The 18956-nt window shown below is 45.4% G+C and overlaps 1 protein-coding gene across 1 annotated transcript in view; it reads left to right on the forward strand.

The window, feature by feature from the left end:
• Nucleotides 1–1369: 1369 nt before the first annotated feature.
• Nucleotides 1370–18956, forward strand: part of MOSMO (modulator of smoothened) — a 31086-nt gene continuing 13499 nt past the window's right edge. The window contains exon 1 of the mRNA XM_060692880.2: nucleotides 1370–1794. Within this exon, the coding sequence (XP_060548863.1) occupies nucleotides 1689–1794 (106 nt within the window). The 5' untranslated portion in view covers nucleotides 1370–1688. The remainder of the gene's footprint in view (nucleotides 1795–18956) is intronic.

Here is an 18956-nt window from a genome sequence, read left to right on the forward strand (position 1 = left end):
ACTTTCTGCCGGGCTCTGAAGACCTTCTTCTTTCAGCAAGCTGGGCTGGCTTAAAATTTTTAATTGTTTTATGGGTAAGGGGTTTTAAATTGGGGAAGCCAAATGGATTTAATTATGTTTTAAATTATTTTAATTTTCATATTGTATGTATTTTAATCCTGGCTGTTCACCGCCCTGAGTCCCTCTGGGAGACGGGCGGTATAAAAATTTAATAAATTCAATTCAATTCAATGCACACATGCGCAGGGGCAGGACGCATAGAATTATCGGTGTGGGCACATACACGCAACCCCCCTGCACTCCCCCCACTTTTGGCACGTGATGGCAAAAAGGTTAGCCATCACTGACCTAGATTGTATAATTGTTGGTAATTGTGTTGCACAACTGCTGTTGGTAAGCACCAGGTGTCTGTGTGTGTAATAAGACCATGCCTGACATATATGAGTGGTGGAGTAATGCTACCTAGCCAGCAACCTGCTAAGATGGACTTCAGGATTTAAATAGCAGGGTCAGAGAAAAATTGTTACTTGGAGGTCTTCTACTCCAACCCCGCGTAAAATTGGAGGTGTCTTGGCAACGTTTCGACGAAGTCTCATTTGTCATCTTCAGGCTGCTGTTCTCGGCTTCGTGCTTCTAGGAGCAATGTGTGTGATCGCAGCTGTTTCTTCCTTTAAATATATATACATTTGTATATATATATTTGTATATATATATTTGTATATATGTTTTCTGAGGTTTTCACGGGTGTTTGTATGTAGGTCTTTGGTTATTCGTGTTTTCTCCCGCGTAAAATTGGAGGTTTCTTGGCAACGTTTTGACGAAGTCTCATTCGTCATCTTCAGGCTGGTGTCTTCGGCTTCGTGCTTCTAGGAGCAATGTGTGTGATCGCAGCTGTTTCTTCCTTTTAAAATATATATATAAATATATATATAATATATATATATATACTTGTTGTCCCATTATTTAATTCCTCCAAAAGTCCTTTGAGCTAGGTGTCCAAGTCCTAAATAAATAAATAAAATTTTAAAAAAATAATATGAGGAAGGCTTGGCTTTCACCTCCCTCGGTCAATTAGGGTTGGTTTGTTTGTTTGTCCCCCTCACAACCAAAGAAGGAAAGTCGGCTTCGACCTCTTCCTTCCAATGGCGCCCAAATCCAGCACGAGGGACCGTTTTTTCCCCCCCGCCATTTCCGAAGCCCCGCCCCGTTTCCCTCGTCACGCCCTTCAAGCCCCGCCTCGCCCAAGAAACCCCGCCCACCCAAGCTGTCCTGGCGACGCTCGGCGGCGTCGCCGTCTCCTCTAGAAGCCCCGCCCCGTCTGGTGCCCACTGCGAGAGGCGAGCGAGCGAGCGAGAGAGAGAGAGAGAGAGAGAGAGACCCCCCCACGCTTTCGCTTCCGGGTGACGCGACCGCGGCGGTGCCCCGCTTGGGTTTTGCTTCCGGCGCCGTCCCGAGTCGGGGGCCCGGCGGCGGCGGGGAGGGGCCGCCCCTGCGCAGCGGCTACCTGAGGACGGCGGTGAGGGACGAAGGGGGCGGCGGCGGCGGCGGCGGCCAGGCCAGGCCAGGCCAGGCCAGGCGGCGGCGCGAGGGGGTCGGAGGCCGCGCCGAGCCATGGAGCCGCGGCTGTGAGGAGCCCCCGGCCCGGGCCCCGCCTGTGGGAAACCGGGCCGTGGTCGGAGCCGGAGGACATGGACAAATTGACCATCATCTCAGGATGCCTCTTTCTGGCCGCCGATATCTTCGCCATCGCCAGCCTGGCCAACCCGGACTGGATCAACACCGGCGAGTCCGCGGGTGGGTCGGCGGGGACGGAGGGGTCGCGGAGGGGCTGGGCAAGGGCGGGGTGGGGTGGGGTGGGGTGGGGGGAGAAAGAAAGCCAGCCAAGACCCCGGGAGGAAAGGACGGGACGGGAAGCCTCTACGACCCCCTCCCCACGGACGCGCGTGGGGGTAGGGGGGAACGAGCCCCCAAATCCCGAGCTTGGTGGGGCGGGAAGGGGGCTGTTGCGAGAAGGGGAAATGTGGGGGTCGAGGCAGTGGAGAGAGAGATTTTGCCTGCAGGGGAAATTGGGGGGCGGGGGGGGGCTGGACTGGATGGACCTTCGGTCTGAAGGCCTTTTTGTGGGGGACAGAAGGGAGTTTTTTTGGGGGGGGGACAAGAGAGAGAGAGAGAGAGAGAGAGAGGAAAGCCATGGAGGAGAAGACGAGAGAGTCCAGCCCTGCCAGGGTTTTTCTTCCCAGGATGGGTTGCGTAGTTGCTCTGTGAGTTGACCCCCAATTGTTTCTTGTGTGTGTGTGTATTGACTGTATATATATATGTATATATATATATGCATATATATATATGCATATATATATGCATATATATGCATATATATATATGCATATATATATGCATATATATGCATATATATATATATATATATGTGTGTGTGTGTGTGTGTGTGTGTGTGTATGTATGTATGCATATATGTATGTATGTTTGTATGTATGTATGTATGTATGTATGTATGTATGTAAGTCTTTGGTTATTCGGGTTTTCTCCCACTTTAGAGAAACACTGCTCTAACTATCTTATCTATCTATCTATCTATCTATCTATCTATCTATCTATCTATCTATCTATCTATCTATCTATCTACCTACCTACCTACCTACCTACCTACCTACCTACCTACCTACCTACCTATCTATCTATCTATCTATCTATCTATCTATCTATCTATCTATCTATCGGTTCGATTTATATGCCGCCCTTCTCCGGAGACTCAGGGCGGCTTACAATGCATTAAGCAATAGCCTTCATACTTTTTTGTACGTACTTGCTTAGTAGGGCTTTCGCCTCCCCCTCTTCCTAAGTGGTGTTCTTTTTTATACAAAGTCAGCTTATTGCCCCCACAATCGGGGTCCTCATTTTACCGACCTCGAAAGGATGGAAGGCTGAGTCAACCTTGAGCCTGGTGAGATTTGAATTTGCAGTAATTGCAGGCAGCTGGTGTTACTTAACAGTGCTTTAGTCTGCTGCGCTACCAAGGCTCATATATATGTGTGTGTGTGTGTGTGTATGTATTTCTCTTTAGCCAGGTTCTTCCTACGTAAACCAAGATTTTTATGCAGCCCTAGTTCAGTGAAATCACAATCCACTAGTTTCTAGGCTTTTTTTTTCTGGCAGCCAGCAAACACTCTGCTGCCCATTGGGAGACTAAGGAGGCTAAGATAGACTATCTATCTATCTATCTATCTATCTATCTATCTATCTATCTATCTATCTATCTATCTATCTATCTATCTATCTATTGACCATATATACATACATACATACATACATATACACACTATTTTGGGGGTAGGGGGGGTGGAAAGAGGTCAAAAGGTATCTGAGGATTAACCTGGATAAATAATCCCGGTCAAAAGAAGTCGTGGAAGAGAAACCAGGAGAATCGAGGCGGGGTGGGGGTGTGGGGAAGGCAATCATTGTTAAATGCCACCTCTTGGTTCAGTGGCAAAAAGGCTGCTTCGTATGGGATGCTTGGGCTCAACGGTGACGCCTGGGATTATTGCCTTTTATTTGTGATGGTGAGTTTCTCCTTGGCTGCTGTGACGAAAAGGGTGTTGATTGAACTGTCTAAATCTGCCCTAAAATCCTCTTACATGTGGCCAACCATGGCAATTTTTAAGACCTGTGTATTTCAACTCCCGGAATTTCCTAACCAGCTATATACTATTCTGTTATTCTCTGGGAATTGAAGTCTACGGGTCTTAAAAGTTGCCAAGGTTGGACACCCCTGGTGTAGCTTTGGTGGCTGGTATCTGTTGGGCTTCAGGGTTTAATAGTGACCATTGTCAAAAGTCTGGATTACAGCATAGCAGAGTTGGGAGGAACCTTGGATGTCTTCTAGTCCAACCTCCTGCCATTCTGACAAATGGTTGTCCAGTATCTTCTTAAAACCTCCAATCCTGGAGCACCCACAACTTCTGGAGGCAAGACTGGAATCTGTTGTTATCTGTTGTCTAGATCATGATCAGTCACTAAACCCACAAGCCCAACATCGTCTATTCTCTTAAGGCGTTTGGGGACAGAGGGAAAAAAAAATACTTCTTTATTTCCTTTTGCAATCCCCAAATCTTATTTGTTAGAAAGTAGAGAATCTTCAGTTGCTGGATTTGATCAATTTCAATCAGCCACCATGTAGATCAGGAAATTTTCGGAGCAGGGTTAAATGTCCCTCCTGCCTTTGCTGTAAATCTGGGATAGAAGGGATAAAAAGTACCACGTAGGTGCAACTTAAGAGGAATTAGTAAGGAATTTGGTCTCTGTGTAGAGAAAGGTGCAAGTATTTTGTGACCTACCAATAAGTTGCTGTAGCCCATTGACCAACAATTGAAGTTTGTAGGGTCTAAGAAGACAGTGTTCCTCAACCTTTCCAGCTCAGTGGACCTGCAGTGGGCTGGTGGGGGAGAGAATGGATGGTTTTGTGTGTGTGTGCCACTTTCACAAATACAGTTTTGTTCGTGCATGCATGTGCATGTTCACCCACCACTTCTGCAGCCCGAATATGCTGCGGTCTGCTGGGCTAAGACGAAGGAGACTGAACATGTTCATTCATTTGGAAAAAGAGAAGTTCTCTACCCCTGACCAAGGAGAACTCTGTGGGTGACCTAAAGTTCTTTCATACTTACTTACTTACTTACTTACTTACTTACTTATTTATTATTCAAATTTCTATACCGCCCTTCTCCTTTCGGACTCAGGGCGGTGAACAGCCAAGATAAAAACATCTATACATAACATCACAGTTAAAAATAAAGTTAAAATAATTTATAAATTTGGCCCATAATTTAAAACTTGTCAATTAAAATCAATATTAAAATTTTAAAACTAACCCTAAAATCAAGACAGACCGGCTAACTGAAAAAAATAAGTTTTTAGGGCCCGACGAAAAGTCCGGAGGTCGGAGATCACTCGTATCTATGGGGGTAGATTGTTCCATAGGGTAGGTGCCACCACAGAGAAGGCTCTCCTCCTGGGGGTCGTCAGCCGGCATTGTCTGGCCGACGGCACCCTGAGGAGGCCCTCTCTGTGGGAGCGAACCGGCCGGTGGGAGGCTATTGGTGGCAGAAGGCGGTCCCGTAAGTACCCTGGCCCTAAGCCATGGAGCGCTTTAAAGGTGATCACCAACACCTTGAAGCGCACCCGGAAGTCCACCGGAAGCCAATGCAGCTCGCGCAGGAGAGGAGTCACATGGGAGCGCCCCGTCGCTCCCATAATCCCCCGCGCAGCCGCATTCTGCACCAGTTGGAGCCTCCGGGTGTCTCCTACACCTTAGATTTTGAGTCCATTAAGTGCAGTTTGGAAGGAGCTTTGGAAGAAGAGAGCTGGCTTGGACTAGTGCTTAAGACACCCGGCTAGAAAATGGGAAGCTTGAGTTCTTATCTCACCTTAGCCATGAAAGCCGGCTGGGTGACTTTGGGCCAGTCCCCCCCCCCCTTTAGCCAACTTCACCCTCACAGGGTGGTTTTTGTTGGGAAAATAGGAGGAGGAAGGTGTGTTGTTGGATATGTCTGTTGTCTTGAGTTATTTGTAACTCAAGGAGGGATATAAATAAATCACCATCTAATTTTAGTTGAGTTAGTTGAGTTTACTTGATCGTCATTGCACTTCGTACAGTGAAATTAAATGCCATCTTCAGTGATCCTCAGCATCAGTCTAATGTTGATTGAGGCCCTTGTTCTAAAGGAAAAACCCTTTGGAAGAGTAGTTTTCATAAGAAATAAAGTGTATCTTGTGCATGGTGATACACGGGTAGCGTTACTGAAAGAATTGTGTACTAATTTACTTCTATTTTTCCTTCTGCGTAATGTTCATTGTTTCAAAAGAACCATCTTATTATAAGCTTGAGAAATGAATGTCTAGTCCTAATGTGGCATCTCTGGAGAAAACTTGCAGGCAAACGGAAAAGCAGAATTATTTTAGGAAATTGGCAGTGGACCTCATGTGGCTATTGTTCACCTAACCCAACCCCCCCTTTACCTAAATCCGTTTCGGGTATAATAGCTGCATTTGCAAAATGTAATGAAACTTAGTTTCGACTTTGGTTAATTTTTATGTGGTTTATTTTGCCTAGCGTCAACGTGTTCGAATCATACTATACACCGATCCATATACCGAAACTTTAAAAACATCATTTTATTCTTTATTAATCAGGCTAAGCCTCTTGTGGAGAGGCTGCCAATAAGAAAGCTGTATGACCTTTGGGGCACATGGACCGTGTTTATAAATATCTAACTTTAAAAGAAACAAGGGAAGGAGTTTGTGAGCTTGGTTCACCTCAGGTGAAAAGAACAAGTTGTGCTCGGGTCAGCAAAGTACATTCCAGCTAGTTGTTTCAGGAAGGAAAAAAAACAGCAAACAAAGTGGGGGGAAATGGCTTGGAATTAACGTCCCCTAAAAAGTAAGAGCAATAAATCTTTTCTGTTCTTTATTCCTCATTTTGCAGCCTTCCAATGCCCCTATTTTGCCTGGGGTTGAGTGGGGTGGTATGGGGGGCAGGCACAGCATGAGAATGAGGAGCAGATGAAGTTAAGTGCAGACCAAAAGAAAAGGCAGAGGTTAAGAGAGTAAATTTGGGCCGGAGATCGAATTTAATCGAATTGTTCTATATCGGTCTTTCTCCAACTTGGCAACTTTTAAGATGTGTGGACCAGCTCCCAGAGTTCCCCAGCCAGCCTATGCTGATAAACATGCCAGCTTTAGAGAAACACTGCTCGCTCTATCTATCTATCTATCTATCTATCTATCTATCTATCTATCTATCTATCTATCTATCTATCTATCTATCTATCTATCTATCTACCTACCTACCTACCTACCTACCTACCTACCTACCTACCTACCTATCTATCTATCTATCTACCTACCTATCTACCTCTATCTCTATCTATCTATCTATCTATCTATCTATCTATCTATCTATCTATCTATCTATCTATCTATCTATCTATCTATCTATCTATCTATCTATCCCATAACACCCAGAACATGTGCAAGCGATAAAGGGAATATAAAAGAGTGTGTTTTTAAAAAAAAGGGTGGGTTAGAAATAACCAAACCTTGGTTTTTGTCCGTTGTTGGCCATTCTTGGAGCACGCGTGTACCCGTGTTTCTCGGGAAAGGAGGGCTCATTCTCTTCATTGTACGGAGGCTTTTGTATATGCGATGGGAGAGGCCATTCGGGGAATTGATTTATATTCCTGTGCAATACAATTCAAACGGCAGCGCCGTTTGTTTTGCAAATGTGATAATAGCCGCTGAGAGAAGAGACCTGGATGCCTGCAGGACTTTGGTGGGTGTGTTTGTAGCAAATATAAATGGTATGTGTGTGTGTAATGAGCCTTCTTGAAATAAGGATTTAAATTCCGGTGCCAGAGGGAACATCAACCAGCGTAGACTTTATTAATGGAGTAAAGTTCCCCCAGTTGACATGCAATAGAGCGGGGGTGGGGGTCAAACTCGATTTCATTGAGGGCCGCATCAGGGTTGTGTTTGACCTGGGGGGGGAGGGTACAGAGTGGGTGTGGCCAGGGTGGGCATGGCCAGCTCACCGTCACTCATGTCGGGGGCACCTGTGCACTCTGCCAGTGAAAATAGGCTCCCGAGCTCTGTTTTCGCTGGCAAGAGGTACTGTCGGCCGGTCCTTCGCTGTTTCTAGGGCGGCCCCACTGGCCAGATCTAAGCACCCCACTGGCCAGATCCGGCCCCCAGTCCTTGAGTTTGACACCCCTGCAATAGAGTTTATTTAATACCGTGTTTCCCTGAAAATAAGACCTTCCCCCAAAATAAGCCCCCCCTCAAAAATAAGCCCTCCCCAAAAATATTTAAATGCAGGCGCAACTGGTCCCTGCAATTTCCTCTGGCTAGGCTTAGGGAGACAGAGCTAAGGTAAGGCTGCAAGAGGAGCCCCATCTTGCTCCACGTGCCCCAAAATAATAAGACCTCCCCGAAAATAAGGCCAGGCGCTTATTTCAGGGTTCAAAAAAAAAAAGGACAGGGTCTTATTTTTGGGGAAATACGGTACAGAAAGGTTGAGTGTAATCTTGATACTCTAGATAGTTATCTCTCTGTTGTTCTACTTCTGATTTTTTCTTCCACACTATTTCGTGGCTCATCTTCCATGCAAAAATTAAGCAGGTTTTTTTTTTTTTTTTTGTAGAGATGAATTAGTAAAAGTTACTCAGTTGCATTGTCTGTTTTGGTTTTGTTTCTGTTTAAAACTCACCTGCAACATAATTGCTCTGTCTTGATTGGGGGGGGGGGGGGCAGCTCCGCCAATTTGTAAGATTATCTTAATTTTCTGTCATTGTCTTCTGGGTGAGCCCAAAGTGGCTTCTAATAACTTGCCGAAAGAATTTATTTTGATTTTTTTTGACTGGCGGTGGCTCTCAAGACTCCCGGGTCCTCTTGGTAGATCTCTACGCAGGCTTGTGATTGGTCCATCCGGCCATAGGATAACGTATATATCTTTAGAGGTAGGGATTTTATTTCTGTATCTGTTTGAGATTATCTCAGTTTTCTGTGACTTGGAGGGATGTAGGATAAGGTTCCAGGTGCCAAAAAGTAGTCTTGCCCAGAAATTCTGCAACCTCAGCATTTATTGGAGGTTGCTAGAAGAGAGTAGTGAGGAAGGCTTAAAATTTCTTTGCCGCCTCTTGTTAAAAGAGGCGGCAAAAGAGAAAAAAAACCCTAGAGGTTTGTTTTTTGATGGAATGGATCGTTGCAGTCATGGGAAGTGTTTGATGCTTGTTCCAGTTACATATTTGGCTCTGCTGCTCCTTCGGTATGATTTTATCGTTCTTAAGGACTGTGAATAAACGCAGTCAGAAAAATGCAACAGCCCTCCTGTTGCGTTGAAAGTGAAAGCAAGAAGAATATTGTAGCTGTATTTTTTTTTTTAAAAAAGTGCAGATATTGGTCTTGATTTTGTATTGTTTGATGATGGAGCTGCAGAGCAAAACAATGAATAGTGAGGGAGCCCCTGAGGTTAAGCAGACAGCTAGCCCTTCTTCGTTTAGCGACCATTCAAAATTACCACATCCCTGGAAAAAGTGATTTGTGACCGTTTTTCCACACTTAACAACTGCTGCAGCATCACGTGATCAAAATTCAGACACTTGGCAACTGACTAGTATTTATGGCGGTTCCAATGTCCCGGGATCATGTGAATCCCCTTCTGACGAGCAAAATCAATGGGGAAACTAGATTCACTTTACATGTTATTAACTTAACAACTGCAGTGACTCATTTAAGAAGGGGGCAAGAAAAGTCGTAGAATGGGGGCAAAACTCACTTAACCAATGTCTCACTTAACAAGGAAAATTTTGAGGCTCAGTTGTGGTCCCGAGTCAAGGTAAAAGGTAAAAGTTCCCCTCGCACATATGTGCCAGTCGTTCCCGACTCTAGGGGGCGGTGCTCATCTCCGTTTCAGAGCCGAAGAGCCAGCGCTGTCCAAAGACGTCTCTGTGGTCATGTGGCCAGCATGACTCAACGCCAAAGGCACAAGGAACGCTGTTACTTTGCCACCAAAGGTGGCCCCTGTTTTTCTACTTGCATTTTTTACGTGCTTTTGAACTGCTAGGTTGGCAGAAGCTGGGACAAGGAACGGGAGCTCACTCCGTTAAGCGGCACTAGGGATTTGAACCGCTGAACTGCCGACCTTCTGATTGACAAGCTCAGCGTCCTAGCCACTGAGCCACCGCGTCCCTATTCACTTTACAATCATGTTATTAACGTAACAACTGCAGTGATTGACTTAAGAAGCGGGTGGCAAGAAAAGTCATAAAATGGGGGCAAAACTCACTTAACCAATGTCTCACTTAACAACAGAAATTTTTTGGGGGGGGCTCAATTGTGGTCCTGAGTCAAGGACTACCTCTGTTTTGATATTAACATGTTAAAAGAGTGTGTTGAGTGTCTCGCGGGCCGTCCTTCTACCTATTCACTCCACCACTCGTTGAGCTGAGCAACATTCAAAAGGAGAAGAAAGAAGCAAGTTTGAATTGCAAGCCAAGTACATAAAAAGGCCCTTGCCTAGCCCTGGAGATGGGGGGGGGGAACCCACCACCACCACCAAACATCTCTGGAGGATGATGTTCAGAACATGAAGCACCATCGCCGCAAATGATCTGCAGTTCATCTCGAAAACAGAGAGAGGAAAGAACACTTTCTGAAGGGCACTTCTGAGCCTTGAGCACCGTGTCTCCTGTTTCGAGCCGGCGACAAAATCCTGGTTTTTCAACTGCGTTGGAATTTGAAGAAGCCTCTTCTATAGGTCCTCGAGAATCAACCTTATACGTGTGGTGGTTTTCATGAGCTTCGATACTTTTCTTTCTCAGGAGAGAAATGCGTGGAAATTGGCTTTTAAGAGTCTGAAGCTGTCATCCAACTGCTTGGTCAAGGGTTTGTTCAGAAGGAATGCACCAGGGAACAGGTGTATTCCCCCACCCAGATGGCAAAGAACAGGCGCGCTGAGCTTCGGCACACCTTAAGATGAAGCCAGATGTGCTTCTTCACTCACCTGGTCAGAATTAACGATCCTAATCAGGACGCCAAACTAAAGAGGATGAAATAGGAGGAGAGCCATTTGTGTGTCCCACAGAGGCAACAGCTTTGGGCGCAGAAAATTCCTTCTAGGGAGAGCCGAGACTTGGTCTTTGAAGGATGCTTGTGGGTGTCTCCTGCCAAGTTCACCTTGAAACCGCTGGTGGGATTTGAGGACTATTTGGTAACCCCTCCAACAATTTCTCCTTCAAGGTCTGGAGAAAATGCAGTAATAACAGAAATAAGCACAGTTAACGTCATGCCTCATAGCCCTTATTTCATTAGTGGCTTCTTTCTTCCTTTCCACCCCTTTCCTCCTCTCCCCCTTCTTCCCCTCTTCTTCCTCTTCCCCCCTCTTCTTCCCCCTCCTCATCCTCCTCCTCCCCTTCTTCCTCCCTCCCCTCTTCCTTTTCCCTCACCCTTCTTCTCCTCCTCCTCTCTTCCTCCTTCCCCTGTTCCTCCTCTTCCCCCCTCTTCTTCCCCCTCCTCCCCTCCCCCTCTTTCTCCCTCCCCTCTTCCTTTTCCCTCACCCTTCTTCTCCTCCTCCTCTCCCCCTCCTTCCCCTCTTCTTCCTCCTCCCCCCTCTTCTTCCTCCTCCTCCCCCTCCCCTTTCTTCCTCCCTCCCCTCTTCCTTTTCCCTCCCCTTCTCCTCCTCCTCCTCTCTTCCTCTTTCCCCTCTTCCTCCTCCCCCTCTTCTTCCCCTTCCTCCTTCTCCTTCTCCTCCTACTCCTTCCTCTCTTCCTCCCCCTCCCCTTCTCCTCCTCCCTCCCCTCTTCCTTTTCTCTCCTCCTCCTCCTCCCCCTCCTCTTCTCCTCCTCCTTCCCCTCTTCCTCCTCCTTCTCCTCCCCCTTCTTCCTCCCCCCTCCCCTTTTCCTTTTCCCTCCCGTCCTCCTCCTCCCCCCCCCCATCAGTGATCTAACTGTTTGTGTGCAAAGACCGTACCCTATTCATTGACTTACGGGGTGAGGAGCAGGGCAGGGCAGCCTCAGTTGCACAACTCCTAAGAGGAACAATATATCATCTCTCGGCAGGCCTTGTTTAGTTGCTTTGCTGGCAGAAGGTACAAGAAGGTACCGCCTGGAGCAATTGCTTGTTCCAACCCTTGAGAAGAGACCTGGAAATGCTTTTCAGATCTTACTAATAAATCACTTAATGGGGTCTGGTGCAGAGAAATGTGCCAATAGGACACCAATCCAATCTTCCTCATCTTAGCTGCATAAGAAATGTTAGGAATCCCCAACGCCCTCGTAGCCAGGCTAGTTGATTCGCTCATATGTATTGGATTACAGGTAGTCCTCGACCTACAACAGCTCATTTAGTGACCCAAATGACAACACCACAAAAAGTGACTTAATGACCGTTTTTCACACCACCATTACAGCATCCCCCATGGTCACGTGATCAAAATTTGGACAGATGACAGCTGAGTCATATTTATGACGGTTGCTGTATCCAGGGGTCAGACGTTCCTCTTTTGCGACCCTCCCGACCAGCAAAGTCTATCGGGAAGCCAGATTCGCTTAACAACCCTATTGCCAACTGAACAATTGCAATAATTCACTTAACAACAGAGTGACAAGCAAGGTCGTCAGATGGAGCAGAACTCGCTTAACAAATGTCTCGCTTTAGCAAAACAGAAATTTTGGGCTCGCTTGGGGTCACAAGTCGAGGACTACCTGCCATCCAAGCAATGTTTTTGTTTTAATTTTGGCCAGAGAAAGGATACGGGGTCACCCTTCTACGTCTGACTTCCTTCTCAGACCTCCTCAAATTCTCCCACTCTGTGTGGGTGGGCTGCACAGCAGGTTTCTCGGGTTTCCTCGTGTTGATTTCTTCGCGTTGACCTCTTCATGGCAAGCTGCAAAATTTGCAGCCGTGGAGCCGGGTTTTCCCCCGTACTGCACTTGCATTCCTTGAAGGCAAGACTCGAGCTTTTAATTAACTAGCGCTGTGTTGATTAGGACTTAATTCTTAGTTTCTCAGCGGCAATATAAATGAAGGAAAATGAACCCTGGTGATTAAAAAAAAAACACAAAAGTGGATGCCATACAATTAAGTCAGCTACCGGTATATCAATCCGTAACTTCTGTACCTTGGGCAATAGAGGTTTTTTTTTTTTTTTTAATTTGATTTATATGCCGCCCTTCTCCGGAGACTCAGGGCGGCTTACAATGCGTTAAGCAATAGCCTTCATCCTTTTGTATATTTATACAAAGTCAGTTTATTGCCCCCACAAACTGGGTCCTCAATTTACCTACCTTTGAAAGAATGGAAGGCTGAGTCAACCTTGAGCCTTGGCAAGATTCGAACCTGCAGTAATTGCAGGCAGCTGAATGTTAATAACAGGCTATTAGTCTGCTGCGCCACCAGGCTCTTTTCCCCTGAAAACACCCAGGAAAACAGCCTGTTTTGGGGGCACTTTTGTGCCATTTTCAGGCTGTTTTCCAGCGCTCCAGCGCCCACGAAGACCAGAGCTGGCTGGCGTGCATGTGCACCCTGGAAACCAGGATAACAGCTGGCGACAGCACATGTGCCCACAGAGAGGCCTCTGCGTGCCACCTCTGGCACGCGTGCCACCGTTTCGTCATCACGGACTTACATCATTTCAAATAAGATTGTTCACATACTTCAGCGATTGAACAGGAACGACGATTGAATCCAAGAGCATTTATTACACTTATTGATATATTAAACACAGAAACCTGTATATAATTAGCAATCAGTTACTGTTGGGATCAGGGCATCATCGTTGGGGGCCTAAATGCCCAGGTTAGATCATCTTGAAGAAAGCCTAATCGTGTGATCGCTTAAGATCCACCACCAGCTTGACGGAACCTAATAAAACGGCAGTAGATCAGAATGGAATGGCTTGATCGACATCATGTATTCAATTTTTATTTATTTATTTATTATGCGTGCATAAATTATAACGGGGAGGATTTATCTCTGGTTTTGTAGGCAGAGACTCTGCCTGGGGGCGCAGTCAAAAGAGGGATCAGCCTAGAATCCTTCCGTAGCCACAACCAAACTAAGTCCATCTTTCCTTCAATTCCGTTGACCCTTATCTAACTCCAAACAGATGCTAACCGTTAGCTGGGAGGTTTCCTGTCCATAGGCATGATTAGCCCTACATTAGTTTAATTAGACCTGATCTTTCACGCCTGACCGATATTGATAATAACGGAGTCCAAAATAGAAGATCTCTATTCTCTGGCCAACGTCCATGGAAACGGGCAGCTTTTGTGTTGCGGAATGCAGAACGACTGAAGAAAAGGGCGCCTGAAAAACTTTCGGAATCTCCCAACTTCACCAGGTTACTTCAACCAGGCACGCCAACATCTGACATCTCCGAAAGCACAGGTGAGCTCTTTTGATGGCACCCTTTTGTTACTACTGCGTCCTGCTTTCTGACGTATTTCAGTTCCTTCTGGTGTCGTTCCACGTGGAGCGTGGGTGGCACACGCCTGCTAATTTGCGAATTTATATCCGTATGATTGGCTGCCTCCCATTGAGGTTGACCATAATCTCTGTTAAATAAATGTCTGCTATCTGGAGGGCATCCAGTTGTTTCCTTCTGCAATAGCAGCTGGGAGTGCTTCTCCATTTATTACCTCCAAACTTGTGCCTTATTTTAATTTCAAATCTGGCAAGAGTCCCATTATAATGTAATTTCCAACACCAGGTTATTGTAATAGTCAAATAAAGGATTATCCCCGGTGATTGTTGAACAGCTTCCATGGTGCCCCATGCGGACACTCGTCTAAAAGGAAACAGTTTTGTACTAATGTCACAATGCTTACATTTTCAGTGCAATTCGTTGATTTGTGCATGCCCCTGCTGGCATCTGAGAAAACAGTTTTTCCTAAAAGTTTTGCTTTGATCTCTCTCTCTCTCTCTCTCTCTCTCCTCAGGTGGTCTTCAGCTCAAGCACTTCACAGACATGAAGAGGAAAATTTACAGATAGATTAATATCTTGCAACCAAGGAAGCAGCAGCATCCATTTCTGCATTACTAAAAAGAGAAGCTATAACGAGCAAGTTTCGAAGATGGGAAGGAAGAACAGGCTGTGGGCCAGAAGAGAAAAACAATTAGCCCGAGGATATGAAGAAATGACGGAAACTTCTCCTATAATCTTACATTGTTTTGGAAGGAGTAGAAGAGCCATGTGGTGGCCAGTTTGGAGACTGATAAAAAAAAATATAAGATGGAAATAGTCACATATTGCAGGCACCAACAACCAATCAACCAATCTTTGCTACACCAACTTCTGAGTCCTCTCCTTTTGTGATACCCAAAAAGGAGGCTAGCATTGATGATGTTACCTATTTGGGTAATGAAACGTTTGCAACAATGGTGAAATCCACATTTTTTTTTTTTTACTACCGGTTCTGTGGGCGTGGCTTGGTGAGCGTGGTGTAGCTCGGTGGGCGTGGCAGGGGAAGGATACTGCAAAATCTCCATTCCCACCCCGCTCCAGAGGAAGCATCCGGACGTGATCACATCAAAATTCACACACTTGGCAACTGGCATGTACTTACGTTGGTTGCACTCTCCCAGGGTCACGTGATCCCCTTTTGTGACCTTCCCACAAGCAAAGTCCACGGGGGAAGCCAGATTCTCTCCACAACCGTATGATTCACTTAACGACTGCAGTGTGATTCGCTTAACAACTCTGGCCCAAAAAAAAGTCACAAAATTGGACACTACTCGCTTAACCGTTTTTGCTTAACAACGGAAATACTGGGCTCAATTGCGGTTATAAATTGAGGACTTCCTGTATGTCTTTTCTGTGCGTATAATTTATGACAAGTGGCCCATATAGGTTTCCACCTTCGGAAACTCTTCCCCCCTTTCTAAACGCTTTCCAACCCCCTGAACAGAGCTGTGCTAGCAGTTCTTGTTGGTACCAATTTGCCTCCAGTTAATTTGTTGTTCTGCTAAAATTAATACGGGGGGGAAAAAATCCCACCAAACAGAGCCAGAAGAAATATTAGCAACAGATGTTTTTTTTATTATAATACGAAAGCTTTCGTTTACGAGCAAATTAAGTGGCAGAGAGCTGCAGGAAAGCTGTGTTGAGACCCCAAATTGCATCCAGTAAAATTCCATTTCAACTCCCAATCGCTTAATAGCTTTCAATCCGTAAGCTGACATTCACTCCCAAATTAGCTCGATCTTGGCAATTATATGTTTGCGCGCTCGTCGTATTTTTAAATGGTTTTAATTTAGCTGTTTTCAGAAACAGAGCAACAGGGACTCGGCGTAGAAATATGGAAATTTGCATGCTGTTTGGAATGTGTTTCTAAATTCTAGGTTTTTTCTTTTGTTGCCCTTCCAGTTAAAATATCTGCATTTTATACAAAAAAATAAATTAAAAAAAATAGGAGTGTTCTTGCCAGCATTGAATCTAAACGATTCTAAACAAATCTTTGGTTGAGTTCGCCGATTGCATTCAATCTGCATTTCTCTGTTTTTTGGATCGGTGTAAAATAGGGATAAATGATACTGAGGGATCCATTGGGAGACTTGATCAATTGTTGTGGAGCAAATCTGGTGGCCTCTAGGAGTTGAAAAATGTCTGGATGACAGATAATCATTATATGGATAAATCATGGTTAAGAAATGTCAAGAGTTGGAAAACATGATTTATTGCTGGTTATACTAGGTATGCCTTGCATCTAATTAGGTTTAAATATTGAATTCACAGTGGTATCAATTGGAGCTTCTGCCGGATCTTATCTTATAGCTAAGCACTTTGGCTTGTTGGGTGAAAATAGTCCTCGTTTAGCGACGACAATTGGGCCAGCAACTCCATCATTAAGCAAAAGGGTCACTTAAGTGAAACTGCCACTATCTTTATGATCTCATTTCAGCTTCGCTTTACAGACCTGCAATGGTCATAAAGGTGAGGACTGGCTACTAAGTGGAATTTTTTTTCATCCACGTTGTAACTACAAACTGTCGCTTACACGAGACAGTCACTGTTCGAGGACTCGCTGCTTCTTTTCAATGATGTCTCTGTGACTCAGGCTGCCTTATAAGATGGCCCTTACTCCTAATATAACCACAGCTAGTTCTCGACTTACGACTGCGACTGAGTCCATCATTTCAGTCGTAAGTAATTATGGTCATAAAGCGAGTCAGGTGACCCAGTTTTACAGCCTTTTTTTTTTTTTTTTTTTTTTGCAACAGTTGTTATGTGATTGCAGCAGTCGTTAAATGAATCTATTGTTCCCTATGGGGCATTTTTGGGCGGGGGAAGCGGAAGTAAACTCCAGTTTTGAAGAAAATAATTATAATAAATTGCGGTTATGTGACACTGGAATGCTGCAAACCACCAAAAATGTGAGCCAGTTGCCCAAAATAAAGTCATGTGCCTGCAGGATAGGCAGACATTCAGAGCTTCAGATCTAGGCCATAAGTCCCGTTTTGGGGTCCGTCGTAATTTCAAGGAGTCCTACCTTCATGTACGGGTAATCCTCGACTTATGACCACAGTTGACCCCATGAGAGTTGTTTTTGCCTCATTGGATGACTTCCGTTGCCTCATTTGTTCTGTGAATCTCTGCGGTTGTTAAATTAGTAGCACGGTCGCTAAGCGAATCCGGCTTCTCCATTGACTTTGCTTGTCAGAAGGTCGCAACAGGGGATCACGTGACCCTGGGGGGGGACACTGCTACCGTCATAAATGTGAATCGGTTGTCAAGCATCCGAATGTAAATCGCGTGGGCCACGGGGGATGCCGCAACAGTCATCAGCCTGAAAAAATGGCCCCCGGTCACCTTTTTCAGTGCCGCTGGTGACTTCGAACGGTCGCTAAGCAGACTTGTAAGCCGAGGACTGTTTCTGTATGCTTCTGCTTCTTTTGTGTCATGTTCTCCTCGTATGCTCAAGGATAAGCCTTCATCGACCTCTCTTGTCCGTCAAAACCCTGGTTACGTTAAAACCTGGCTAGCCTTTTCTCTTTGCAAAAGAGCCGTCTGGGAACGCATACCGATACGACTGCTGCTTTACACACAACACACACACACAGACACACCCTGGCTGATGATAACTGAGATTAAAAACTCCCTCTTGTTTCGGAATAGGTCTTTAGAGCCACGCTGTCATTTTCAGAGCGCAACAAGCCGCCTCGCTTTCAAACCAAGCTTTGATGTTTTCCCCCCCCCGCCCGCCCGCCCGACTCCGACGGGGCCGTGTCTCTGCACGCAGGTATGCGTGAAAATGAGCGAGCCTCTATTTATATGCAGACAACACCTGTTCTCGCCAAAGCTGGCTGATGGAAGCCGCTGAGGAGTTTGGTGTTTCTCTTGCGGGAAAGAAAGGAAGGAAAAGGAAGGAAGGAAAGAAAAAGAAAAGAAAGGAAGGAAGGAAGGAAGGAAAGAGTGAGAAGGAAAGAGAAGGAAGGAAGGGAAGGAAGGAAAGAAAAGGAAGGAAGGAAAGGAAGAAGGAAGGAAGGAGAGGAAGAAAGAGAAGGAAGGAAAGAAAGAAAGAAGAAGGAAGGAAAGAAAGAAAAACGAAGAAAGAGAAGGAAGGAAGAGAAGGAAGAAGGAAGGAAGAAAAAGAAGGAAAGGAAGGAAGGAAGGAAGGAAGAGGAAGAAAGGAAGGAAGGAGAGGAAGAAAGAGAAGGAAGGAAAGAAAAACGAAGAAAGAGAAGGAAGGAAGAGAAGGAAGAAGGAAGGAAGAAAAAGAAAGAAGGAAAGGAAGGAAGAAAAAAGAAGGAAAGGAAGAAGGAAAGGAAGGAAGGAAAGAGAAAAGGAAGGAAGGAAGAGGAAGAAAGAGAAGGAAGGAAAGAAAGAAGGAAGAAAAGAGAAAGAAACGAAGAAAGGGAAGGAAAGAAGAAAGAAAGAGAAAGAAAGAAATTGCTGGGACATCCCATCCAGCTCTCTTTCCCCCTCCCCTTTCGCTTTTAATATTTGCTGGGTTGCCCAAAGGGTTGAACCCTGATCGCCGTTCCTGTAAACGAAGCTAACGCTGTTTAAAATGCCCTGGAGACTCCAGAGACATACAACATATTTGATCTTCCTTCCTCTGTTCAAAACTGGTTCAACTGTGCCAAACGCAATTTAGTGTCGGGAGACTTAAGAGAAACGTCCGCATTTTAGATCATCTATACAGGAAAAGGAACAGTGTGTTTTCTTTCTTTTAAAAATAGTAGTTAGAATCTAGAGATAGTCCTTGACTTAGGACCAGTCGTTTAGCGACTGTTCAAAGTTATCAGGGGACTTACGAATGGCTTTGAGGTGCCGACAGTCTGTGATCGCATTATGGAAACATTGCAAAGCATTCCAACATTCTCAAATCGGGTGTCTTCATAAGAAAAGCAGAGGAATGTTGGCGGCGTTATCGTGTGCCGTAGCTGAG

The sequence above is a fragment of the Pantherophis guttatus genome, chromosome 14 (genome assembly GCF_059756535.1).
Source record: "Pantherophis guttatus breed Tessera chromosome 14, ASM5975653v1, whole genome shotgun sequence".
Lineage (NCBI taxonomy): Eukaryota > Metazoa > Chordata > Lepidosauria > Squamata > Colubridae > Pantherophis > Pantherophis guttatus.